At 41.6% G+C, this 25,853-nt stretch overlaps 3 protein-coding genes across 3 annotated transcripts; all 3 read right to left on the minus strand.

The window, feature by feature from the left end:
- Positions 1-2,289: 2,289 nt before the first annotated feature.
- On the minus strand, positions 2,290-6,612 carry grwd1 (glutamate-rich WD repeat containing 1; the record flags this gene model as incomplete). Its single annotated transcript, XM_080857532.1, has 7 exons — positions 2,290-3,401; positions 4,013-4,204; positions 4,643-4,788; positions 5,063-5,273; positions 5,357-5,525; positions 5,739-5,856; positions 6,399-6,612. 7 exons carry the CDS (start codon positions 6,610-6,612, stop codon positions 3,093-3,095), a joined length of 1,359 nt encoding a protein of 452 aa, XP_080713658.1. The 3' UTR covers positions 2,290-3,092.
- Positions 6,613-9,684: 3,072 nt separating this feature from the next.
- On the minus strand, positions 9,685-11,978 carry LOC308380923 (uncharacterized protein). Its single transcript, XM_080858388.1, has 5 exons — positions 11,526-11,978; positions 11,205-11,323; positions 10,930-11,001; positions 10,557-10,688; positions 9,685-10,267 (listed from the first exon to the last, which is right to left on the minus strand). Exons 1-5 carry the CDS (start codon positions 11,536-11,538, stop codon positions 9,896-9,898), a joined length of 708 nt encoding a protein of 235 aa, XP_080714514.1. The 5' UTR covers positions 11,539-11,978; the 3' UTR covers positions 9,685-9,895.
- A 1,531-nt stretch (positions 11,979-13,509) lies between these two features.
- flcn (folliculin) lies at positions 13,510-25,585 on the minus strand. The gene is made up of 12 exons (XM_080858479.1): positions 25,381-25,585; positions 24,946-25,155; positions 24,609-24,755; positions 24,147-24,368; positions 22,952-23,118; positions 21,393-21,484; positions 16,742-16,869; positions 15,949-16,062; positions 15,665-15,788; positions 14,822-14,950; positions 14,448-14,550; positions 13,510-13,942 (listed from the first exon to the last, which is right to left on the minus strand). The coding sequence occupies exons 2-12, from the start codon at positions 25,153-25,155 to the stop codon at positions 13,735-13,737; spliced, it is 1,644 nt and encodes a 547-aa protein (XP_080714605.1). The 5' UTR covers positions 25,381-25,585; the 3' UTR covers positions 13,510-13,734.
- Positions 25,586-25,853: the final 268 nt, after the last annotated feature.

The raw sequence follows: 25,853 nt of genomic DNA on the forward strand, positions 1-25,853 counted from the left end.
CAAATATCCCCACCCCTCCATACATGCTTCAATGTGGAGCTTCAAAAACAATCTATTCTTTTACCACCCTCCAGGACTGTCCAGTTTTATGACTGATCTTACGATTGTGGACTCCTGCACCCTAATTCCAGCACGGAACTTTGTAGATTTTTCAGAGTGATGGCTGGACCGTGTTGGCCACCCTGAGCAGGTAATATCTTCCTTGGACACTTTGTATGGGGGACACTCTTTTCTACACAGCATCTGGGTGATGTGATGCGATTCCCAGTTTCTTCTTATGGATCCAGTAGTGCTCAGTTGGATATATTCTTGGGGTCTTCTCCTGACTTTTGAATCACCTCGTCTCTCTGTTATTTTTCAACATGGTAGGTGACCCTTAGACAGAGTGATTTTTATATCCAGAATGAGATCTGTACTTTGACCACTCAAAAGACAGGATATTTATGAGTAGTTATGGTCAAATAAGTGGCACTTCTGTATCAGTTGTGAATAATTTGTCATCCGACTGCCTTTATCTGGACCTCAAAAGCACATGGGGTTTGAATTTCAGTTTTTAATTTCATTTATTTTAACGGAAGCAGAAAAATAAGTTATATTGTCTTTGGAAATGGTTATGACTTTCAGGGGGCTTGACTACTCATTGTAGTAGTTCATTCATGTGTAAAGACAAATCCAATCTCTGAAGGCTGGCTGAGCTGTTCTAGTTCCACAGTGGTTTCCCTTAAATAACAGTCTTCAGAGAGCAAGGTGGCCATTGGTAAGACAGTTTTGATGGATGGATGGTTGCATTGTGCAGGCAAGCTGAGAAACCCTCACACCATGGTTAAAGTTTCTACATCCAAGCATAATGCATTGACATACCATTTAATTTTTTCTAAAGATCCCAGAAGTGTTATACTGAGTTTTACCTTCTTACCCTGTATACTAAGTGGTATTGAGTATGACAGCAAGGGAGTTTGGAGTAAAATTGATTCAATCATAACACATACCTTAGGTGTTCTGCACAGCACTTCAATATAACTTACTGATGACTGTGACTGCCTGCTGTGAAACATAATCTTGAGGCCTATATCTAAAGGAAGCCACTTCTTGATATTCTATAACTAGATTATAAACAACTTCCTTATAAGGACTATCCAATAAGAGCGGTACACTCTTGCATCTTCTTAGTCCCTGATTTGAGGACTTTGCACTCTTAAAAAAAAAAAAAAAAAACATCTTGGACTTTTCTTTGCCCTGCTGGATTAATGCTGGATGATTAAGCGGGATGTCTCAGTTAACAATTTGACAAAATCAAAGATTTTCCTAGACCTCAAAGCAAGTGAAGCGCATGTCAGAGGATCAAGTCCAGGAGCTGACGTGTCATTTTTAAAACCTTACTTAGATATGGGAAGTCTTTCCAAATCATGGCCATAAACAATAAGACAAATGTAATTATGTTTTATTGACAGAAGAGGGAGTAAAAGGCTACATGTTACAATTTAATTTCATCCCTTCTCCAACCATTACATTAAAAGGGAAGTTAAATGATGACCCATTTACGGGCTAGAAAGGTTTCACTAAATGTTAGAAAGGTTTGATGTATGACTAAAAATACTGTATTCATTTAAATGGCCTAGCCCACCTCTCCCAGGCGTACATCATTAACGTCTTTCCTTTAGTGGTTAGTCTGTCTTTAAAGCCTTCACATTCTAACAGTGGACGACACGATGAGCATGTATAAAAAATTGTCTCAGCTAACAGAATAGATCTGGCATTCTATTCATCTTATTATGACGGCCACTGCTTTGCAGGGTGGTCATAGAGTTTTTGTTTTTTCTTCTGTCTTCTGACCAACAATTTTTGGTAGACGACATCATATCTAAGGTTTGCCACCCTAGGTGGGCGTGTCCCTTCATGCTAGGGCTCCATTAAGTGGGCTAGGCTCAAAGCATATTAAGTGCAATAGCTTGAAAATCGCAACAAATATGACAAAAATGTTATGGCAAGTTGGTCTCTAGGAGTCATGACTTACTTATTATGACACATTTGTAGTGTAGCGTCACCTGCAGAATAATGTTCATTGTAAAGATTGACTGCTTCACTACACTAGCCAATATGTTGTGACGTAAAGGTTCAAACTGCGCCAATACCAAATGTATTAAATAGTTTTAAATTGTATTATTTCATTATCTCACGGATGACTTAAGCTAAAATGTAGAAGATTGGTGGCACTGCAACTGACACAAGATACACAACAAACTTTTGAGTCTATGTTTCTGACAACAATAATCATTCAAGATAACAGTGTTGGAACATAAAATATCTTATTTCACTTTATTCTTGCTCAGTCCCTCCCTTTCTGCTGCAGTCATATAACTCACAGCTCTACATGCACTACATCTACTTCTGTATTTGTGTAGTGATGTATGGAGGATTGTGTTATTAGCAACTAAAATAAAGACCCGATCCAGCTGTACCAACCCGTCAAGATATTGGGAAGAGAGGGACATGTCTACCAGGCAATTATTTTAAGTGTGCATTGTACATAAGAGGAGGATTCCCACACTCACTGTGGTCTATTGGAAGGCAGGAAGCAGTGTTAAAATCACTTGAAGTATCTTCATAGGTTTCTCATGATGCAAACATAGGTTTTGTTCATATTTTCACTAAAACAGTCCATGTGTTCTTGAAGCTATGGAATAATCAACTTTATCAACACACAAGATGAACCTTTGTATGACAACTATATGCCACATTTTGGAACATGACAGGGAAAGACTTAACTAATTAAGACTATTATGCTTTGAGACAGAGTGAAAATGTAATCAAATACATTTTATTTTTCACATGAAGTAAACGAGCTGAAGTGAGGATAGTCCATATGTACTGAGCTAATTTCCATGAGAATATATCTGAAATAAATGAAATCAAGGCGCACACACACTCTCACACTCTCTTTGCATATTTCAAGATCATGCCCACCTGCGCGTGCACACACAAATACTTCCTCTTAGCACATTTCTCCATCATGCCCACCTGCGCGTGCACACACACACACACACACACACACACACACACACACACACACACACACACACACACACACCCTCTCACACAGAGATAGTCCTAAACACGTTGAAACCTGACAGTGCCGTGGAGATGAGGGCTCCGGGTATCTGTGGGTGCCAGTGGATCTCCTTCACTTCTGTCTGACCCTGGTGCAGGAAGAGCAACTGTGGCGGCAGATCTTTGACCCCTTCTGCCCGCGCCCCCACATCACATGACTCCACAGAGAGATCCCATTGGCTGACCACATCGTCCGCACCAGAGGCGGCGTAAACACTCGAGTCACTGGGGTGCCATTCTACTGAGGTGATGGGAGCGCTGTGCTGCTTGAATGTGGCCACAGGTTTGCCAGACTGGAACAGGGAGTGTGGAAAGAAGGATAAACAAAGACAAACGATGTAAGAACTAACAACAAACAAACAAACAAACAAACATAAGCAAAGGAAAGAAAGAATTGTGGGCAGATTACAGTAGATTTAAAAAGTTAAGATTGAGGGGTTGCTGGAAATCAAAACTAAAAATGTTGGAAAGGGATAACAATGTAGTGCGATAATTCACATTCATGTTTTATACCATCAGATTTCATTTTTCATACCATGCACGTCGCTAAATGGGAGCTGGCGAACTGATGCAGCATGCAGCCAGATATAACTGAAGTAATATTAAAAGGTAACAGCAGTTTTACGAATGAATCAGTGCCACAGTGCCCCAAGGCTAGGAGTTTGCCTGAGTAGAGTTTTTGAGGTTATTCCAGATTTAATGACAGCAGGGCCAGGATTGCAAAAACTACTAATTTTACTTTTTTGCACATTAAAGTGCAAACATGTTTGGCAATTTTGCCCATTTATGTCTTGGCACTTGTCTCACTTTAAGTAATATGCCAGCACTAGAGACGGAGCTGGAGAAGCCATCTGTGACACAGGATGCATTAGTATGACTGTTTAACTTCACAACAGGTACCAACCTGGAACTGTCTCAGGTCCCATACTTTCAGATGTCCATCATCCCCTCCTGAAAGCAAGAAAGGTTCACTTCGGTTCCAACTGATGACATTGACATCTGAAGAGTGTGCCTCGTTAGCTGAAAGCATGGAGTTTGGTGGTGCCCTGGTGTCCCAGACACGGACAGACTGATCTACAGAGCAGGAAGCAAAAACCTTGGGGTTGGGAAAAGAATAGAAAAAAGAAAAAACAGGAAATGATCACTTTGTTGTCATACTGTTCTTCCACCTGTGAAAAACTTTATAAAAGACGAATACATACATTTTTCCATTTGGTTTGATTATAAATTTGAACCTGAAGCGGCTCACATAAATAAAATTAAAAAGCAAAAGCAAAATGTAAATCAAATCACTTTTTTATAACAATATTCAAAATCCCTGCAGGTGCACTATACTATACAGTTACTATAGCCACTAACCAATTTCTTCATGCTGTCTGTGTGTGTCTGTGTGTGTAATTATGTTTGTGGAACAGGTGGGCCCCTTCTCATTTTCAAAATACCTAACTGAACATTGCTCTTTCCAGAATTGTGGCACTGTCAAGGAACCATTAATCTCCTACTTTTTAGGATAAACCTCAGGAGGCCATCATACCGTTGCCTCCGTGGGTGACCACTGGAGGTCCTCCACAGACTTCGTGTGAGAGCTAAACGGCCGCTGGTCAATCTGCCAAGAGCTCCCATCCTCCCGCGGCTCCCAGACATGAATGTTCTTTTTGCAGTCGCCGCTGATCAGGCGCCCTTTGATAAGTGACAGAGAACAGAAGTTGCATTGAATGTAGCATAAACATGCACCCCATTAATGTTTAGACTGGAATTGCCATGCCTTCTGAGGTTATTTAGGTTATTATATGTTTATGACCTGTAAATTATATTCAGAGTACGTCATGTTTTGTTCTGTTATACTATGCCTTGTAGAATTTCAGTGCCCGGTCTGACCCTGTGTCATTTTGTGCACCTGAAAAATATAAGACTTGTACCTTGACTTATAGATGCAGGAGAAACGCACACTCACCAGGTACTTTGGGTGACCAGTCAATGGCAAACCCCTCCGACATGTGCCCCGAGAAACTGAAGAGAGGTGTTGCCTCCTTCTGCCGTTTAATAAATGCAGCCATCGCTGCAGAGCTGTGAACGGCCTCCAACTGAAGCCGAAGGTCAAAGATCTCCACCTGACCCTTGTCAGACCAGACAGCAGCCAGTGACTGCTCCCCACGCTGAGTCACCTGGTTAAGAAAGGGCAGAGTGTTACCAGAGAATAGACAGGAATAATCTTTTCTAAGAAAACCTAACAGAGTTAAACACTCACTCTAACTCTGTTGATACCCCCATAATGTGGCATCATCGCCAGCTCCATCTGGGGCTTCTTGTCCTCATCATCTTCATCACCATCATCACCACTCTCTTCATCACTGCCGGCCTCCCCCTCCTTGGCCTTCTGTGTCCCATGCAGGTTATGCATTCGCATGACAATGAGTCTGGAAACGGGGAAGGCAGAGATTTCGATTAGAGCCCTTGGACATTTATTTATCTTCTCCTTTTAGCCACACACTTTAAACAGTGGCATATGTGTGCATATTCAAAACAGACACCCATCTCACAATCTTATGAACACTTTACCCAAACCAGCAGACAATGCTTTCTTTTTGTGTTGGATTAACACCTGATGAAGGAAAAGTGTACATTCATACCTGTTGCTGAGCGCAGCGTCAGCCTGTGTTCCAGCACACAGAAGCATTGACAGAGGAAACTGTTCCCTTCCATCTCCCTCTCCGTCTCTCAGAACATCAAAACTTAGACAAGGTGCTCCTTCAGAGAAAACAAAAATCAAAATCAAGTGTCAATGAATCGAATCAATTCAAACAGCATAAGTGTTCAATCCAGCGGGAGTTCATCTCTACCAATTTGTGTAGGTGTAAACATGGGGGTCAATTTGCGGCAGGGAAATACAAAAAAAAAAAATCATAAACAAAGCAATAGCTTGCTTTCCAGCCACACAGAAGAATGGTCACTTAAGGGATTTCAAAGGTTCACGTCAAACAAAACCCACGCAAGAATGGGGGAGGACACTCTTGCGCTGCCAAAATTCGTCAGAAGCATTAATACGTTATTCGTCATATCTACTGCTCACCAAAGCGTATTTGCCAGTAAATACAATTAATGCTTGCTGAGAAAGGACTACTTGCAATTCATGTGACGAATAATCTGTGCCTCTGACTATGAAGAGGCTATATGAGTTAATTAGAAGAGATATTCCCGCTGACAGGCAATCGAATCGCTTGCCCTAAAAGCATCACCCTGAATACTGAATAACACCACATCACATAGTTACCATAGGTGTAGCAACAAACCTGTCTGGCATTCGTGGTACATGTGGTAAGCGGATCGGTCCATTTCAAGCTCCTCTCCGGGCTGCAACGGCTGCAAACCGGGCACATAAACTTTCGCTTCTTCTGCTCCATCTTCCCTTTCTTCATCCATTTCATCCTCATCGCTCCCACTCCCTTCCATATCTTCAGCCTCTCCATCTTCGCAAGGAAACGTGTCTTCCCCGGGCGCGGACATTTTGAGAGAACGTATCTCAACTCAACTTCCACTTTTAGTCACGTGGGTAGCAGCTTTGCATGTTTGCGTGAACGCTACTGACCCCTTCTGTTTGAAGCTTGTAAAGTTGGGACTGAACTCGAAAAAAATCAGGACTGGGGGTCTGATGTTAATACAAGTTTTTAGCCAGGAAAGGTTATGATGGTACATAAAATTGAAATAGTTTATTAAACTAATTACTGATGTATTTACTTTAATATAAAATGTGATTTTCAGCTCAACTGACTGAGACTAGCCTAGCCTAGGTTACAGTGCCCCCCAGAATTATTGGCACCCTTTAGTAAAAATGAGCAAAAGGAGATGCGAAAAAGAATCTTCATTGTTTATCCTTGTGATCTTTCATTCAAAATATTCACAAAAATCTAACCTTTAATTGAAGTAACATAATTGAAAGAAAGATTACATTTTTATCATGGAACAATACTTTTTCTCAAACCCACCTCTGATGTTTGTTGCCAAAAAGCTCTATTTTGGGCTCATGTCACCATAAAACCCGGTCCCATTGAAAGTCCCAGTAACATTTGGCAAACTGTTGGTGCTTCAGTTTGTTGTTGATTGACAACCGAGGTTTTTTTCTGGCAACCCTCTCAAACAGCTTGTGGTGATGTAGTCTGATGGTAGTTTTGGAGACTTTCTGATCCCAAGACTGCAATTATCTGCTGTGATCCTTGGAGAGCCTTTTGCCGGTCGAACCATCCTCCTCACACTGCGTGGGGTCAATGTACACTATTTATGTGGCCCTATTTAGGGATTTTTTTATGTCCATTTACTGATTTGTGCAGCTCAACTTTTTCGTTGCACATCTTCACTGTGTTTTTGGGTCTTTCCCAAAGTGATGAATAATTAAGGAAATTTGGCTTTTGTCACCTCATATTTAAAGCAAACAGGAAGTCATGGTTGACCCCTTAAGAGTTCCTAATCAAACAGGTGAACTTAAAAATGAAAAATATAACTGGAAATATACTTCAGTTAGATTTAAATTATAAGATTTTCTAGGGGTGCCAATAACTGTGACACACATGTTTTGGAGAAAAATATTTATTTAATGTCAATTTTTTTTTCTTTCAATCATTTTACTTCAATGAAAAGGTATTTTTTTTTGTGAATATTTTGAATGAAAGACCAAGAGGATAAACAGCAAAGATGTTTTTTCATAGACTATTTTGCTCTTATTCACTAAGGGTGCCAATAATTCTGGAGGGCACTGTATGCTGGTACAGAGTATCATCCTCCATCCTTCCTTTTTCTCGATTGGCGTTGTTAAGCTGCATGTGGAACACCACATCAGAAAACAAAGTTTGCCTTTCATTTCAAGACAAAATAGATAATGGTAGAACCCCTATGAAAACAGGCCCCTACAAGTGCACCAAACGTTGAACCAAAGACAACACTGTTTAGCATCTTCCAGACATACTCACAATCAGATGTGGGTGGAAAATTGACACTGAGAATATCCCTTAAAGTAGACAATAAATGGTTAGTCATTATGTCTACTAGTTTAGGCTTTGGTTCACCTTTATACTGTATGTCTTTGGATTGAAACATAGGCCTACATGCAAACCTTTCAAATGCCAGTTATATTATTTATATAGGTTACATAGAATCTGCCCCATTACCTGAGACTCTTTTTCCCTTTTCCTCACATTCCTAACCATGGAAAACAGCTGCAATTGCCGACAGTAATTTTTTTAATAGCTGCAATTGATGACAATATAACAGGCATCTGGGTTTTTATTGTAGTTCGGCGTAAAATAACTGGATTAACAGGTTTTAGAGCTTGCCTACAATAATTGTAAGGTCTGTGAGCTTTCTCTCAATCTTACTTAAAATAAGAAAACAAAATGAATATAAAAAGGAGCTTTAGGGAAACGTTGTGGTTTTTCAACCTGGGCCATATTTTTAGATCTCTTGGGGTCCAAACTTTTACTAGGACAATCTAAATTGTTCCAGTATTGAGTAAGAACGCTATAACCGGCATCTCAAATGGCTATACAATGTAATTCATGGGGCAAGCATCTGTGTCAAAGTAAACCGCTTGAGACTAACTGTTTCTACAGTTTCTTAAGTTAAAGCCTCAGTTGAGTCATTTGCTACAGTTTGTCTACAGTTATTAAGGTAAACAGACACAAGTCTACCTCTGTAAGGATCATTTCCATGTAGTAAAACACTCTCACTCGCTGTTTACCTTTCCTTGGACTTGAAATTGGGCTTGACTCCTCAGAATGTGTGCGCTGTGATATGTGATATGTGGGCAGCACTAAAGAACATCCAGCCACTGGTATTTAACTTTTTTTTTTTTTTTCAATGGTGTCAGACAGAGCAAGGGTTGCAGAAGAAAAGCAATCCATTAGTCTGGTCACATTCCTTGGAGCTCCCTCACTTGCAGCTGCATTGTGAAATGCCGGGTGAGGCAGTGGACTGAACAATGACAAACTGTTGTTGGTCATGTTGTTGTCCCGTCTCTGTGAATCATATTCACCAAGGACCATAGCACAAGCTTCCCTATGAGATAACAAGGCAGCATGATGAACAGGTTACTTCATTTGAAATGATGAAATATGTCTATATTTAATAATAATAGTAATACCATTGATAAAAATGACATTAAAGATATCATGCCATATCACATAATCTAACATGTGGCTTTAAATATGTGACACTTAACATAAATATGGGAAATGTCAGAAATGTCTTTGAAATAACAAATGTAAGATTACATATTTTCCAATTCCACATAATAAATAACAAATAACTATGTTCCCCAATTTTTATTTACATGGTGTATATATACAAACATTCACTGGGTACATTTTGTGTGCTTTTATTAAAAACAATGAACAAAATTTGATAAACATCATATAGGCTATAATGCTCAGAATTGTAAACAAAACAATAAGCAATCACGACAGTCCTCCCAGGTAAAACTCTTTTCACTGGAACTTTTCAGATTTCAGAAACAACAGATGTCAGCATACATCCAATATCAGAAATATTAAATATGGCTTATTACATGGTATTGCTTATGTGGTTATTTTGAGTGACCTTTGATATGGCATAATAGTTGTCCTTTTCAATTTGCCCAACTCTCTCGAATATCACACATCAACAGACTGGCATTGGATGGGCTGGTATTAGTTGATGGATGAGAAACATCAAAGACAGACAATCAGTGCAAGAAAGGCCCTTTTACTTATCAGAGAAAAACACATTTGCCATACTTTTCTTTTAAAAGCAGTCTTGTATTTCATGTGCACACGTGAAACATATAACTCAGAAGGAAGAACCTCCATAAGACATGTCCAGGGAACCGAAACAGAACAGCACCGTCATTGGTTGGCGCAGCCGTTATGCCCCATCTTTTACCTCTCTCCCCTTCTCTCTCAAGTTCCTGTAAAGATTGACTGTCAGTGTTTCCCTCACTCTCTTCAGATACCATCATATCCTCTTCATCCTCCTCCTGATCAGGGGCAGCTGAAGGAAACACACATCCACTCACGCTGGATGGACATTCTAGTTCCTCCCACCTCAAAAGAACAGCAACAGTAAAAGAAAGCAGGGCATCGGGGGAGGAAGACACAGGAGGGAAGATGGAGAGATCCGGCGTTTCCTGGAATTTCTGGGGAAGTTAGTCAGACAAAGCCACATTAAAACAAGTTTAGGAGAGAACCACATGTTTGTACTTAGCACTTGCTATTTAATAGCATATTAAAATGATTCAAAGCACAATTCCCAGGGAGTTTCAGTTGGTGAAATATATTTTCATAACCTTATCTCCCTTGACAATAAAATCTATATGTTCAGACCATGTTGTGTGATGTAGATGTGACAGTAGAACAGCCAAGCACAATGGGATTGCTATGATATATTTTTCTCTGTGTATGGGCAAAAAGTCATAAAGAACATACCCCTTTGGTAATATCTTTTAGGACAGATATTAGATCTCCTATGAATACATATCTGTGGTTCTCTTTATGAAGGTGTCTAAGCAGCTGGGACCAGGAGTCACATAGAACCACTGCAGCAGGAAATACACAGCACTGGTAGTTCACATATGGGGAGAAGAGAGAGGGTAATTGTAATATACAATAACTAAACAACATGATTATAAAGGTGAATATGCATGGCCATGATTGTGAGTGATTTGTTAGACTAATGGGAAATCCTGTATTGGTCAGGGTTATCCCCCTGGTATTCTTACGTGGTAGATTACAAAACAAGCAGGACATTTAGGAAATGGATTAAGTGCAACCATGCGCTAACACAAACAGCGAGCCTTACCGGGTTATCGTTGCAGAGTAGACTCGTGTTGTAGCGGTGAGACACATAGTAATTGGTCGGGAAAACTTGACGCTGCAAGGAAAACGAAATTATGAAATACCGGGGTGGTTAAGCTGCGTAGGCGTCATTCTCTACGTCGATCTACTATAGAGCCGATCTACCTGACTGCACCTGTATTCATTTAATAACTGTAAATGATTATTCTTCCAGCATCTTACATTTCGCGGAAATTCATTTTGCGAGGGTAGTTTATAATTAATCCAAAATGAACTTACAAATGTAGTACGTTGGTTTTCCTTGGTTTCTCCCAGCAAGTCTCTGACACGGTGTTTGAAAGGGTCAGAGTCATGGCACCCATATACTCGAACAATCAGTATCGATAAAAGTAGAAGCACTGAGGGGAAGACAGAGAGAGTTGGGTGATACACACGCACTCTTTGAACAGCCTTTGTTTTACCCCCCTTAAAAATAGGTCACCATGCTTTTAGTGGAAATTCAAGAGTACAGATCTATAATGCCCACCATTCAGGCCACATCATATCTAAATGTAAGGCTTGGTTATCATACCTCTACCTGATCAAAACAATACCACTTACCTGTTGGTGACATTCTTTCATCTACAGATATATGGCCTATGCTCCATGTCTATGGGTTGAGTCCTTCAGTTGTGTGTAAAAATCAGCAGACTATCTCCGTTTGAAGTAATAGTCAACCGCAGGTTTCCTCTCAGTGGTTTCCTTAATGTAGGTGCAGAGGTATGATTCTTCTACCGGTCTGTCAAGCCTCACTGTCTATCTGCTGTTTTGTCCAAATGACAGCTCCTGGTATTTCTGGTTGCTCAGGGACTTTCCAAATCCGTCTGGACTTTCCTAACGCCAGGAATAAAAGGACATGAAGGGGACCAGCTGCAGCAAGACCCTTTCTCTTTCTGTTTTCCTCTCTCTCACATGCTCATTTCCCCCTCTTTCGAATGCTTCTTGCCCTCTTTTCTTTTTCACAGCCTTCAAATGAAATCACTCCTCTTGCACTGTTGCTAGCTGCACAGCTTAATGCAATAAGCAGGAGAGTGGCCTGATATACTTTGTGTAGTCCCTCAAGCTGTGCTCTCTCTCTGAAGGCAACTTGCATGCTGAAAGTGAAAGTCTAGGCGCTCAGATCTCTTTCCAGCCTGCTCTCTTTAAGTCAGAGCCCCTCCTACAACCCCCTCATTATTAGCACACACTCCTCTCTGTCTCTTCCTCTCGCTCTCTCACTCTCTCTCTCACACACAGTTTAGGCCTGGAAGAGGCTTAGTCATGCACTTTGGCCGTGTGTTTTTAATTTTACCCCTCGAGCATTCTGTCTGTATCACTCTCCCTCTCATTCCATCTGATGACTAATAGCCTTCCTAGTTTGTCATCAATGATGACCATACCCCAACATCACGGGACTTTCATGGTGATAAACACTATTTAATTGCAGAGTCACTGCAGAGAAAGGCGCCAATTCAGAGGGTACAGCTTTTATGTCATTGTGGTATTCCCCTTAATCTTTACTCTGGGTTTGGCTATTTTTGACTCAATGTCAAACATGACAAAAAAGTGATTGCAATCTTAAGACCTCAAGACCAAATTCTGTATAATACTGTAGTATATGTACATGTAGAGGATATTCTTTAATCATGTGGATTTTGAAATTATGTATCTTTGAATTTCCTTAACTTTAATCTCATACTAAATAAATGTCCAACATAAGTCATAAGACATGAGAGTAAGTGAGCTAAAAGAGGGCAGAGAAAACAAAAGAAGTCCACACATGCCCATGAAATACTGTAAAACACATTATTGCTTAGTTTAACTGCAAAAATAAACCTGGGGTTCAAACCTAAATGTATTATTTTTATTGAAACTTTATATTCATTGCAGGGGGTTTTGAGAGTTAATTCACATATCAGTACAGTTAAGCCCAGTCACATTTTACTATTGCGAATTTATGCTGTACGTTTGGTTCACTGCCAAACATTTTAGCAGACCTGTGGGACAAGAAAACTCTCTGTGTTGCTGACACAGCATGAGAACAAAAGAGGCAGTAAATGCTTAGAGTACAAGGGGGGATAATTTTGTCATTTTATTTTGTGTAGACACAGTATTTACAAACTTTACTCTTACCCACTCTTATGGCTGAGTAAAATCATTTACAGATAAACATGAACAAAATAGCTGCTTTGGTTAGCATTCCCTTTCAGCAGTAATCAACCATATTATTCTAACAATGACTTATATTCACTGGCACCAGATATTAGCGATTCATTACGGATCCGAAAACAGTAGTAGATTTTTGTTCTTTTTAGAAACAGCTGACTAGAAATTTCCATTAAAAAAAACCAGTTCATCCACTCCGTTTTGTAGTCTCCACATCTTCTGTTGCTCTTCACTGTCATTCTCTATGTCTTTCTCACACAAGCACTGAACAAACGAATTGTTCTGCCTTGCTAATTGGCAACAACACCACCCCCAACTGTGATCAGTTGTTAGATTTGTGTGTCACACAGTTTCCTATATGTGTGCACTCTTCCCTCCCTCTTTCTCCCTCACTCACTCACTCACTAACCCCCCCAAACACACACACACACACACACACACACACACACACACACACACACACACACACACACACACACACACACACACACACACACACACACACACACACACACACACACACACACACACACACACACACACACACACACACACACACACAGGCAGACACACACACAGACAGACACACACACAGACACACACACACACACACACACACACTCACTCACACACTGGGTGTTCTTTCCCCCCCTCTGACAGCAGTCATCAGATGGCTCTTGTAGGTTTTGCTAAGTCCAGTCATCCAGAACTTAAGCAACCGCACATTGTCCTCCTCTCCAGGACCTGTAGCTCCCAACAGGGCCAGAACCTTCTGAGTGTCCTCACGGCCCCTGCCATCTACCTTAGAGAACTTAAACAGCACCTTCACTTTGCTGAAATGCAGACAGAGAAGAGATGTTAGCAAGCAAGGAAATACCAGGTAAGGGAGTCAAATAAATAAAGACAAAGAAAAGAAGCAGGCAAGGAAGAGGGAGAAATTAAGGAGTTAAAAAAAATCAAGTTTTGAAGAAAGTGTAATGTGGATAAGAGAGACATTGAGAGCCGGGGGAGGGGCAGAGAGTGATGGTGGTTAAGAGAAAAATGGGGGGGTTGAAAAGTAAAGCTCAAGGAGCAGGGGCAGAGGGGTGGGGGGCATATGGGGGTTGATGGTTAACAGACACATGAGAGACATGAAAAATGGTGAGTGAAGGAGAGAGAGGGTCATGCCAAAGGGGAAAGAAAGTACACCAGTGTTGGTGGAGTCTCGATAAATATTATTGTTTAAGCAATAGGAGGCCATAAAAGATTAATTACACATTATATTGACATAGAATATTATCAGTGTTGGCTGGGACTGCATTTGGCTAGGAAATGACGGCAATGGTGAAACACACTCACTTCATCCATTCCTCCTTCAGACACAGGAGGCAGTGGGAGACTACGTCCACTGAGAGATTCTCGTTGGACAGAGCTGCTTCAAGCTTATTCAATAAAGCAGGCCCTGAGAGACCCGGGGGGAGGAGGGAAGGTGGGGGTGAATAAACAAGTAAGTAGTGAATGTCAGAACAGCATATGAGTATTTATGGCTCTACCTATTTTAACCTTCGTCACACTGAGTACTTGTAAGAGTCTGTCAATCTAAGGGTCATACAAAACTGTTACACAACATGTGTACCAGACTCAGATCATTTGCTTGACCATTTGTCACCCAGATGAGGTTCCTTTCTGTGTAAGTGTGCCTTTGCACTTTGTGTTTCTAGGTGCACTCATACCTCTGTCGGTAGGCTGTGGGTTGGCACTGTAGATGCAGAACTGGTAGAGAGAGAGAATGTCATCATCACACACGACAGGATACAGGGACCCTCTGTCAGCATGTGCCACGTCCACCAACACACAGAACTCTGGAGAAACAGTTCATTGGCCATTACCAATAAAGTGCACATTTAATATTTCATACTTATTGATTGATTGGTGTTATAAATCCAGCCAATAAAGGCCAAAGTTGGGTTATACGTATATATATACATATATATATAAAGTGTGATTATGCCTATTGGGCAACTGTGTGGAAATACTGGTCTTGTGCAGCACATGGTGTTTGACATATGGTTCAGCATTGCCCAGGGGTTATACAACTGCTGAGAAACATCAGGATTTACATGGAACCTGAACTTATAAATCATAAATCAACAGAACGAGTTCCTGTTTTAAGGTTGTATGCCTTTCAAGACCCTGTGGGGACTTGGATGTTTTTTTTATGTTCAGTGTCACTTGAGTAGGAACATTTATTTATGACAAAGCACAGAATATAAAATGGAGAAGTCGCATATACAAATAAGGCTCTTCCACATAAACATCAGCCCTCAAAATGTGGTTATCTTCACAAGAGATGATATTATAAACCTCAAATGAACTTTCTCTCACTATGCTGACTGCCTCAACAGGAGAGAAAATACAGATGGTTGTACAGGGTTCTAGGGAAGTGGGAAATAGCAAATTTTCATTGGAAAGATGACCACACAGAGTCAACACTTATGATGGATGATGTATACAGACGGAGCAGATCCAGAGAGGACATCCATGGACCTCAGCACATTATGGTAAAGTGAGGGTACCTGATGAGCTGACATGGGCGGGGATGGGGACATCAGGGCTTAGGCCCAGGAAATTGCATCGATATGCCTCCTCATACTTGGAGCTGTAGTATACGGAACGCACACAGCCCACGGGGAGCAATGCCTGCAGGGATAGAGGAAGACCATTAGGACATGGGTTATAAACTGGACAAATGTTTCAGAGAGCCATTTCGAACTATTCCATCTCCAAAGTAATCATCATCACCAACAGTGGTATTGTGCAATGATGGCTGACTTCAAACTTGATTGACTGATTGGCTGACCTTGAGCATGCTGAAAGCTGAATGGATGAGAACTGGATTGGCCCCCCTCCATATCACTTGGTTTCCCATAAGCACATGCCAGGCAAGTTGACGGAACTCTGTAGCTCCCAGGACCTGTTGAGTGTTAAAGTACAGTGAAAAAAAATATACACATATTTGACTATCTTCTTGTAATTAGATTTATCACTATTGAACAGTGATAAACGCAAACGACGGGATATCCGAGTCAAATGGTAATTTCCATAGGGTTTACCCTTTACTCTATATTAGATTACAGACTTGCACTTTGCAAAGGGTGTGCCAGATGTACAAATAAGAACACCTTCTTGGACTTTCAAACATGAAATTTGCATGCAGTCACAGTCTGTCACAAAGATTACAGATAAAATTACAATTATGTACACGACATTAGCTTTGGTTGTAACCATATATCAAGATCTGTGAGATTCATGCTAGTAAGTCTCTAAGCTGCAAAACTGTAGCAAAAGTCGTAAAGTGTTTGGCATCTTATTTCCAAAGGGGTTTGTGGAAGGCCTCACAACCTCACATTTCAGGTCTGAGATTAACTGTCAAATGAATTAACTCTGATGACAGACAAATTAGGGAGTCTGAAATATCAATTCATGAAAAGCTTGCCAATTTCAAAATGTTCCAAAGCTTGTGTAATGTGTAGCCCTCCTAAGGAAAACAAATGTTTGGGAGACACAGTGTATGATATGAGGGTGAGCCTGGTGCAGGTTACTACCTGTACCCTGGATGTGCATGCACTTTTACGTTATCAGTATTTGGTTACCTGTCTTAAATGTCTAAGGGATTTGAACTTTGGCCCAGGTAGATCGTCCCCTCTTGAGTCGTCAAACTGCGGAGGTGTAGAACCTCCCCCTTCAGCTCCTTCCCACACACTCCTCTCCTCCTCTTGCTCTGTGGACAGATTGTTCTCTCATCACAGGGGGCTATTTTGGGATCAAGGGGCCTGATCAACTTCAACATATTTTTGAGTTGAACCAGATGTTTGTCTGCTTTTTATTGATGTGAATGATCACTTTGAATGTGGCTGCATGTGCACATAACTACTACAATAAAACGTACTCTTGACACGTTCAGTCAATTACCCTTAAGTGTACACCCGTTCAATAAAAAAACTACATACAGCATTTCAATATTTGTAAACGATGAAGGTAAACAAAATATGGGTCAGTAGTTCACTTGGCTGGTTATTCAACCAGATTGTAAATTGTAAATCGTAAATCACATTATTGCAGAGGTCCTAGGTTGGAGCTCTCTCTACTGCACGCATCATGAACACATGACTAGGGAGAAAGCCCATTAGAGTTCCTCAGACGATCTTTAACTGCTCCCTCAGCTAGACTGCACTATACACTCCCTCCCATGAAGCAGCTGACATATTGTCATTATCCTCTGATGGTTACGTAGCATTCTACCACACTGCCTCAGAGGCCATTAAGAGGCTGCTTATACGAAGTCTAGTTTGTCTGCGTCCGTAAAGTTCAGAATACAGATAGTCCTATCATTTAAGTGCTGTTTATACGAAGTCTAGTTTGTTTGCGTCCGATCTGTTCATAATACAGATAGCCCTATCATAAAGACAAACACTCTCTATCCGCACACGGTATCCGCAACGATCGAAGTCTGGGGTAGAAAGTGAGTAGATTTGAATCGGTACAGGGGCTGGTCGTCTCGTCTGCACGGTTTCACGCAACCTGATGACGTCATTACCCCACGTGATAGATTTGCGATCTCCAACCACTATATATATAACTTGTTCTCCCTCAAAATCTCACTCGTGGTGGGCCTCGAATTCACTAACATTAACCCAGCATTCTGATTTTTGATTAGCCTCCTATCTTGATCTAATTCTTCTTATTCAGACGTAACATAACTTTCATAACCACAAATATAAATTGGCCAGCAATTTAATTTGCTTTTTTATTCATAAATGTTTGTAAAATGGACGGAGCAAAGCATCATGGGAAATGGGATGACAGACATGTCATGTTGTACTGTTCCAAACTCTTTATTATCAATAGAAAAAATAATTCATTTTCGCATATCCTTTAGTCTAACCACTGATTTTATTAACCATCATAATGTAATGTTGTTAATTGGAGCTTGAATGTCTTGTGTAATGTGTTTATCCTCCTGCTTTTTAGTCTCTTCTTCTAGGTTTTTCAAATTTTTTCAGTTGTGTAAATAAGGCGCTAAAGCGCCACCCACAGGCGTGAGGTATGTACTACAGCCCGTTCAACACAATCTGGTGGCTCCGTTTTTACGCAAATCTCTCGTTACCAGGCTCTGTCTTTACGAAATTAAAAGATTCGATAGGTGTGAAAAATGAACCAGATTCAGTGAAACTAGGCTCCGTGTGCATATAGCCTTAGACGAACACTCTCTATCCGCACACGGTATCCGCAACGAGCCGAATCGGGGGTAGAAAGTGAGTAGATTTGAATCGGTATGGGGGCTGGTGTTCGTCTGCACGGATTCAGGCAACCTGATGACGTCATTGCCCCACGTGATCGCATCGCGATCTCCAACCAATATATATAACACTTGTTCTCCCTCTACATCTCACTCCTGGTGGGTCTCGAATTCACTCTCATTAATCCAGCCATTTTTATTTAGCCTCCTATCTTAACTTTCATGACCACAAATATAAATTAGCCAGCGATTTCATTTTTCTTCATATATTAATGTAGAATGGCCTCATGGGAAATGCTCAAGCTCAGCCTCTCAATAAAGCAAAGGCATTTAAACAACTCACAGACATGTCATGTTGCACTGTTCCAAACTCTTTATTATCAATAGAAAATAAAATTCATTTTCGCATAACCTATAGTCTGCTCTGACCACCGATTGTATTAACCACCATAATGTATTACTGTGCAGATTAAATGTAGGCTATGCAGTTAGGCTAAACGTTGCTAATTGTAGCTTGTCTACTGGCTGCTTACCCGTGTCCTCCTGTCTTCTTCTACGTTTTTTCAAGTTTTTTCAGTTGTCTGTAGCAGCGCTCAAGCGCCACCAACAGGCGTGGGGTATGTACTACAGTCAGTTCATCCCAAACGGGTGTGTTAGTCTTTACGCAAACCTCTCATTACCAGGATCCATCCTTACGCAATTAAAAGATTTGTCATTTGATGTCATTGTCCCACGTGATCGCATCGCGACCTCACAGGTAAGAACTAGGCGCGATCTGCAGCGTCTCGCCTAGGCGAGTCGCCTCACTTTGTGAATGAGCATGAGCTTGCAGACTGCCCTGTGCAGCCGAGTGAAGTTCATGAGCGGCCCATTGAGTTCAAACTAATATTGCTGCATACACAGCAGTCATTGAGTCTGTTCTTTGCACATCCATCACTGTCTGGTTTGGATCTGCATCCAAACTGGACAAGAACAGACTTCAACAGACTGTCAGGACTGCAGAAAGGATCATTGGTGCCAACCTGCCCACCATCCAAGACCTGTTCACATCAAGAGTCAAGAAGCGGGCAGGAAAAATAACTGCAGACCCCTCCCACCCTGGACACAACATGTTTCAACTCCTCCCCTCTGGTAGGCGCTACAGATCTCTGTTGGCCAAGGCCTCCAGAAACAAGAACAGTTTCTTCCCTCTTGCTGTCTCTATCCTGAACAGCTAACCCTCTGTGGCACTGTAAAAATAACCAATGTAGAATTACCCCCGCAACCATGTCTATTTATTTCACCCTTCCTGTATAACCCAATACCATATAGTATTTATCTATGCCTGTTCTTCCTGGATTCTACACTTTGCACTATTGTTTATATACTCCTTGGATATTTTTTTTTTAAGACATATTGGATTCTTGACCATTGCACTGTTGTATTGTATTGTTTTGCACTGTTTTATTGTATTGTTTTGCACTGTTGTACTTATTTGCACTGTTGTATTGTTTTGTGTTGTGATGTATATATGTGTAATATGTGTAAGCACACAGAGAGCCACTGTACCAAGACAAATTCCTTGTTTGTGCAAACTAACCAATAAAAGCTGATTCTGATTCTGATATCAATCATCACATCTTCCTGTGAAAATCTCAATTTCTCCAACAGCCAAACCAATATATACAACACTTGTTGTCTCTCTACATCTCACTCATGGTGTGTCTCGAACTCACTCTCATTAATCCAGCCTACTGATTTTTGTTAAGCCTCCTATCTTGATCTAATTCTTTTTATTTATATACATAACTTTCATGACCACAAATATAAATTGGCCAGCGATTTCATTCGCTTTTTTGTTCATAAATGAATGTAGAATGGTCGGAGAAAAGCCTCATGGGAAATGGGATCTGCGTATCGCTCTGCCTGCCACACCACTTGCATTGTGGTGTCCCATGCTCAAGCTGTTCCAAACTCTTTATTATCAATAGAAAATAGAATTCATTTTCGCATAACCTATAGTCTGCTTTGACCACTGATTTTATTAACCACCATAAGGTATTACTGTGCAGATTAAATGAAGGCTATGCGGCTAGGCTAAACATTGCTAATTGGAGCTTGACTAATGTCCTTGTTTATCCATGTGCTCCTGTCTTTTCTTCTACGTTTTTTCAGTTGTCTGTAGCAGCGCTAAAGCGCCACCAACAGGCAGGGGGATGTAGTACAGCTGGTTCATCCCAATCGGCTGGGTTCTCTCGTTACCAGGCTCCATCCTTACGAAATTAAAAGATTCGATTTGTGTGAAAAACTCTAGGCTCCGTCTAGATGGGGCCTCAGTGACTGGGTTTGGATGCCATTTATAGGGCGGTTCATTGCTACCTTAAACTGGTGGAATGTTGTGTGTCTCATTTACAAAATAGCAGGGATCTTGAAAGGTCAATTAGTTTAAATAAGAAACTGAAGGAAAATAGTGACATCACATAAGAACTAAATCATTTTCCGAATTTAACCCTTTTAACCTAATTGTATCCACCTCTAGTCTGCAATGTCAATGCATAGTTATAGTAATGTTATTGCCAAACACAATAATTTTACATACCCAACACAAACTTATTTAGCCTAATAACCTGATCAAGAAAGAGAAAGGATGCACCTGAACCTGAAAAGTAGGCTGACCTCTTACCTAACAAATCAGACATGGTTTGGCTGGAAATAATGCAGTGGAAAAAGTGGTTAATGACATCATTCTAATGTAATAGGTGCCTCTGCTCTGGTTAAGCAAATGACACACATTGGCTTTGGAAGGATGCAATCACTGGAAATAAAATGTATGTACATTTACATAATTGTGATGTTCTTTTCCTCTGCTTACTGGTTTAAATTTGCATTGATAGTTGTTTTCTTAAAAAGGAATCCACTCAGGTATTTTTTGCTTTGAGCATGCCATGACTGAATAATAACTCAGGTAGCAGGCAAAAATGTGTGGCATGTTATGGCAGGAAAATGTGATGAAAATGTATATTCACCTGTCTGTCTTTCGATGAGTACCAGTGTGTCTTCTGTAGGAGCTCCTTCTAGGAGCTTTTCTGTAAGGCGACTCCCACAAGCCCTCAGCAACCTGCAGGAAAATAAGCATATCTGCACACAAGCACGCAGAACTACAAGGACTGAACAAAGAAACATTCTTTCTGGCCCACACCCAACAGCACACACGCAAGCATACATGCTCAAACACACACAGACAGACACACACACACACACACACACACCCTTTCTCTCTCACGCACAAACTCTCTTTAGTTTATTAGCTAGGTACATCTGCCAGGTTTTCCGCATTAACCTTTACTTTGATTTTGTGAAGGTCCCAGCATAAACTTTTTTCATGTCTTTTGTTGTGCTTGTGCCATGCCATGTCCTTTGGTCTGTCTCTGTCTACTATGTGCTTCTGTTTATTCCTGCCTTCTCTTGCGACCCTCACCTATTAACTGCCGTCTTGTTTAATCGTTCTCCATACTTAAGTTCTGTGTTTGTCAGTGTATTGTCTCTTGTAAGTTTGCTGTGTTGTGTTTTTACTTCTGTTTCTGCGTCATGGCTGATGCTTTTCACATTTTGCTTCTTCTGTTCAAACTTTCAGTTTTAGCCCCATCTGTGTAAGGGATCACCTGGTTCCCTGCTCCTGTTTTTTTTAGTAAAGCTTTTGTTTGCTTTAGCATTCTGCCTCCATTGTCTTGTCGTGTGATTGGGACCTTCTCCGGAACTCAATAAAAATTGTGCTGGGTGTGCTTGTCTTGGCTAAGGCTACGTTATCACAGAGCCTAAATTGCCTGATCTCGGAAATCTTTTTGGATTGAATGTTTAAAGTGTTGAGAGCACATTCATTGAATCTGCTTGAAGCTACTGGCACATTTTTATAGCGTTCCAAGGGAGCCGTGTCAAGAAAAATCTGCATTCACATGGAAACGCTGGAGCGGAGCGGAGTAGGTGCCTCCGCTGTAAAGATGTCATGGAGCATGCGCATATAAATAATGATAAGTAAAAGTGTGGCTTGTAAATGTCATCCCTTTCCTAACCAGCTTCTTAACAACATCGATTTAGTTTATGTTGTTGCCGTTAAGAAGTGACGCAGCAAGGTTCACGTGGGGCAATTACATAATTGGGTTAGAAAGTGTTCGAATCGAGCGTCTACACGAACACGGATCCCCTGGCGGGTTCGAATCTACCCACTCTGGAGACCGGATTCAAAAGGTTGCAGATTCAGTGACCCAAACAGCCTGGTTCGTGTAAACGAGAGGCCGATCCAACAACATTTTCAGGCAATCCAGGCTCTGTGTAAACAGCCCCTAAGGCTTGTCTGTGATAAGGCTGATTTAAGGAGCAAAAGTCTAGCATGCAGACTATGTTTGTGAGATGCTGTGTAGGACCTCATGTGAGTTCTATTTGCCAAAATGCAATAAAGCCTGGGTGTGCGCTCACATGGGTGATGTCCACAAACAGAGGGCTGCCCCCATGCTACAGGTTGGACTGCTGCCACTCTGTGTGCGAAAGTGTGCGCACTAGCGCATGAGTTAACATGGGTGATACTCACCAGCTAAATGAGGAGTGGAGGCTCTCCCATAAGTTGGGGTGCTGCGTGAGAGAGGACAGGGATCGGGCAGCGTTCCCACTCCTCTGGTGGGGGAAGACAGCTGGGGAAAACGCGCTGTTCATCCGCACGGCCCTCTGAGGACATACACACTGCTCGCTGTCAAACACCTAGGGGTCACAGAGATAAAGGGTTACACATGTTCTAGCGTTAACGTCACCAGTGAGCGTATAGACTCCAGAAGTTCAGCTTGGAGTATTGAGGGCACATTCATTTAATCTGCTTGCAGCTGCTGGCACATTCCAGAAATTCAGGGAACTTTAGCACAACAACACACCTTGGTACTCTGGGTGGACAAGACCCTTGATAAAGAGCTTGCAGTAATGGAATTTCATTAGAAAAGCTGATGAATGCAGACAAGTAGAGCCTTTGAAGCTGAAGCCCTGGGATATCTGCACTCAAATACTCTTCCTCAGAAGAAAACTGGTGTTTACTCAATGATACATGAAGATATCTAAGTCAAAACAACCCTGTTCTACTTAGTTGGGGATATTAACAGAGATCTTCTCATTTCAGCTCTGTGGAAGATGAATACGGATAGAGTGACATGTTCTCAACATTGTCTCAGGGCGCTTTGCAGAGCCCAGGGCCTGAACCTCTCTGGAGCAAGCACAATGGCAAAAGGGGCAAGGAAAAGCTCCCTGTTAATAGGAAGAAACCTTGAGCAGACCCTCGGGTAGAGAGGTAGAGATAGAAAAGGAAGGGGAAGGGGCTTGTGGCAGAAGGGGAGGGGAGACAATCAGAAACATGGCAGATGAATTCATACACATATAAGAGTGAGCATGTCAGCATACCTGTGGTAAATGTACACAATACATACAAACATGGTATAAACATGATATCCATTATATGTAAGGTGGGCATGGAGCATTCAGGTATTGAAGAACAGTTAAGTGGGTATACAGTGTGCTTGTAAGGTGCGAGAAGCGTAAGGGCACTCCTTCGCTGTACAACACGCGCTGTCTGTAGCCCAGTTTCTGTAAACAGAGAATGAAAGTTATGTTTTTAAGTAGGCTTTTATCTGCTTCATGGAGTCATATCCCCCCTTTTCCTTACACGGCCCTCCCCTTGAGAGCTCACTTTGTCTCTCTCCGAGGCATAGTGAACTATGGACGGTGACAGCAGTCTCATAGCTTGCCTTGAGTGCTGTGCTCTGTAGGCTCTGTATGGTGAGCCGGAGGTGGCGCAGCAGGAAGGGCCACGAGTTGATGAGGTAGATCCTGTCCATGGCAACCATGACGATGCTGTACCAGCGCTGAAAGCCCCTTGCCAAGCTGTCCTTGATGAAGAAAGTGTGGGAGAACACAAAGCCATGCTGCTCATCACCAAAGAAGATGGGACCTTCCCTTCCAGGGCAGACCTGCGGGGACAAGTGGTAACAGAGAATTTTAGATGGATGTTGTGATGTTTATACTGAGAAAATGTGAAACAGTTAACACTTATCTCTGGCATTTTTTATATGAGTAAAACACACACACACACACACACACACACACACACACACACACACACACACACACACACACACACACACACACACACACACACACACACACACACACAGACACACACAAACACACACACACACACACACACACACCTCACAGCTGAGGCTCCGCACACAGGCTTGCCGAACCACACTGAAAAGCTGTGGTTGCCTGGGGTGCTGGTGACTCAGGAAGCGGATGCCAGTCTCACTGTCCACACTCACAAACCCAGGGTGAGATGCAGGCAGAGACCTACAGCCCTGATAATGATATAGAGAAAGAGAGACAGAGAGACAGAGAGAGATAGAGAGAGTGTAAAACAATGAACTTGACAATAAATCAGAGAAGTTGAACTCACACTCGTGTGCAAACTAAACTCTAGTGTACAAACTCTAGAGGCTATGGACATCCAAGTTAGAATATATCATTATGGCTCCCCACAAAACTCACTTCACACATGTCAGCCCTTTGAGTGGCTGAGCTGTGGGCTCTCATGGTGAGTCCTTCTCCCTCTCTGTCTGCATCCCTGTCCCTTTCTCCTGGAATAGACTGTCCTGGATGCGGCGGAGAAGGGGATGGAGGGTGCAAGGCCTCTGTGCAGAACAGGGTTCGAGGGCCATGGAGTTCACAGAAATGGCAAAGTGCTACGAGGGCATTCATCTGGGGAATGATAGACACAATTAAGTTCAGGGTATGACGTGGAAAATAAAATTACATCATAATAATCAGGTATTTTTTATTTTTTTTTGCGTGTACTGGGTTGTGGCTTTCCACCCAACTTGCAATATAGTGAAGCTGTTCGTAGCAATGTTGTATTGAGTTTGCCTAGCATGACAATCGTCTTTAGAACTTCATAAAGTTTTGACATAACTGGGCTGCACTTACCTTCACTGCTCAATGCGTGGTATTGTTTATTAGCCTTGGGACATCACTAAAAGAATACAATCGTTTCGGCTGTCAACTCCGTCTGTAAAAGTAATCGACAAACATACCGATCAAAAATTGGTTGACAAATTCACAAGCCTCTTGTGTACTATCGTTCTTCAGCCAAAGCAGGTCCTCTTATTTATGTTATTGTGTTCATTTTGTAGCATACTTCCTCAGCTGTCTTTCTTAGTCATGTGATCTGAGGAGTCACGCGCTTTGAATCCGGAGACGTGCGAGTGACTCACACGTCCCAGATTTCACGCTGATTTCAAGCAAATGCAGAATAAAGGATAAGTGTAACAAAACAAGTGAGGGAGTTTCGTGTTGGTTGGTAACGTTGTACGTTGCATTTGTAGATTTAAATGTGTTTATCGTCGTAAATAGCACACTGATGTTGTGCGCGGTTCAAAAACTACATTTCCCATAAGCAA

Source organism: Sprattus sprattus (assembly GCF_963457725.1).
Source record: "Sprattus sprattus genome assembly, chromosome: 19".
Taxonomy (NCBI): Eukaryota; Metazoa; Chordata; class Actinopteri; order Clupeiformes; family Clupeidae; genus Sprattus; species Sprattus sprattus.

What these genes read in the sequence shown, in the direction of transcription:
- LOC308380923 (XM_080858388.1), bottom strand. An exon ending in AAAACCAACGTACTACATTT is followed by an intron (nt 11,002 to 11,204) that starts GTAAGTTCATTT and finishes TTTTCCTTGCAG; the next exon opens with CGTCAAGTTTTCCCGACCAA. An exon ending in TACTCTGCAACGATAACCCG is followed by an intron (nt 10,689 to 10,929) that starts GTAAGGCTCGCT and finishes GTGAACTACCAG; the next exon opens with TGCTGTGTATTTCCTGCTGC.
- flcn (XM_080858479.1), bottom strand. Translation starts at nt 25,155, where the DNA reads ATGAATGCCCTCGTAGCACTTTGCCATTTCTGTGAACTCCATGGCCCT. An exon ending in CTCCACTCCTCATTTAGCTG is followed by an intron (nt 21,485 to 22,951) that starts GTGAGTATCACC and finishes ATTTTCCTGCAG; the next exon opens with GTTGCTGAGGGCTTGTGGGA. An exon ending in CGCCCATGTCAGCTCATCAG is followed by an intron (nt 14,951 to 15,664) that starts GTACCCTCACTT and finishes CTGTTTCTCCAG; the next exon opens with AGTTCTGTGTGTTGGTGGAC.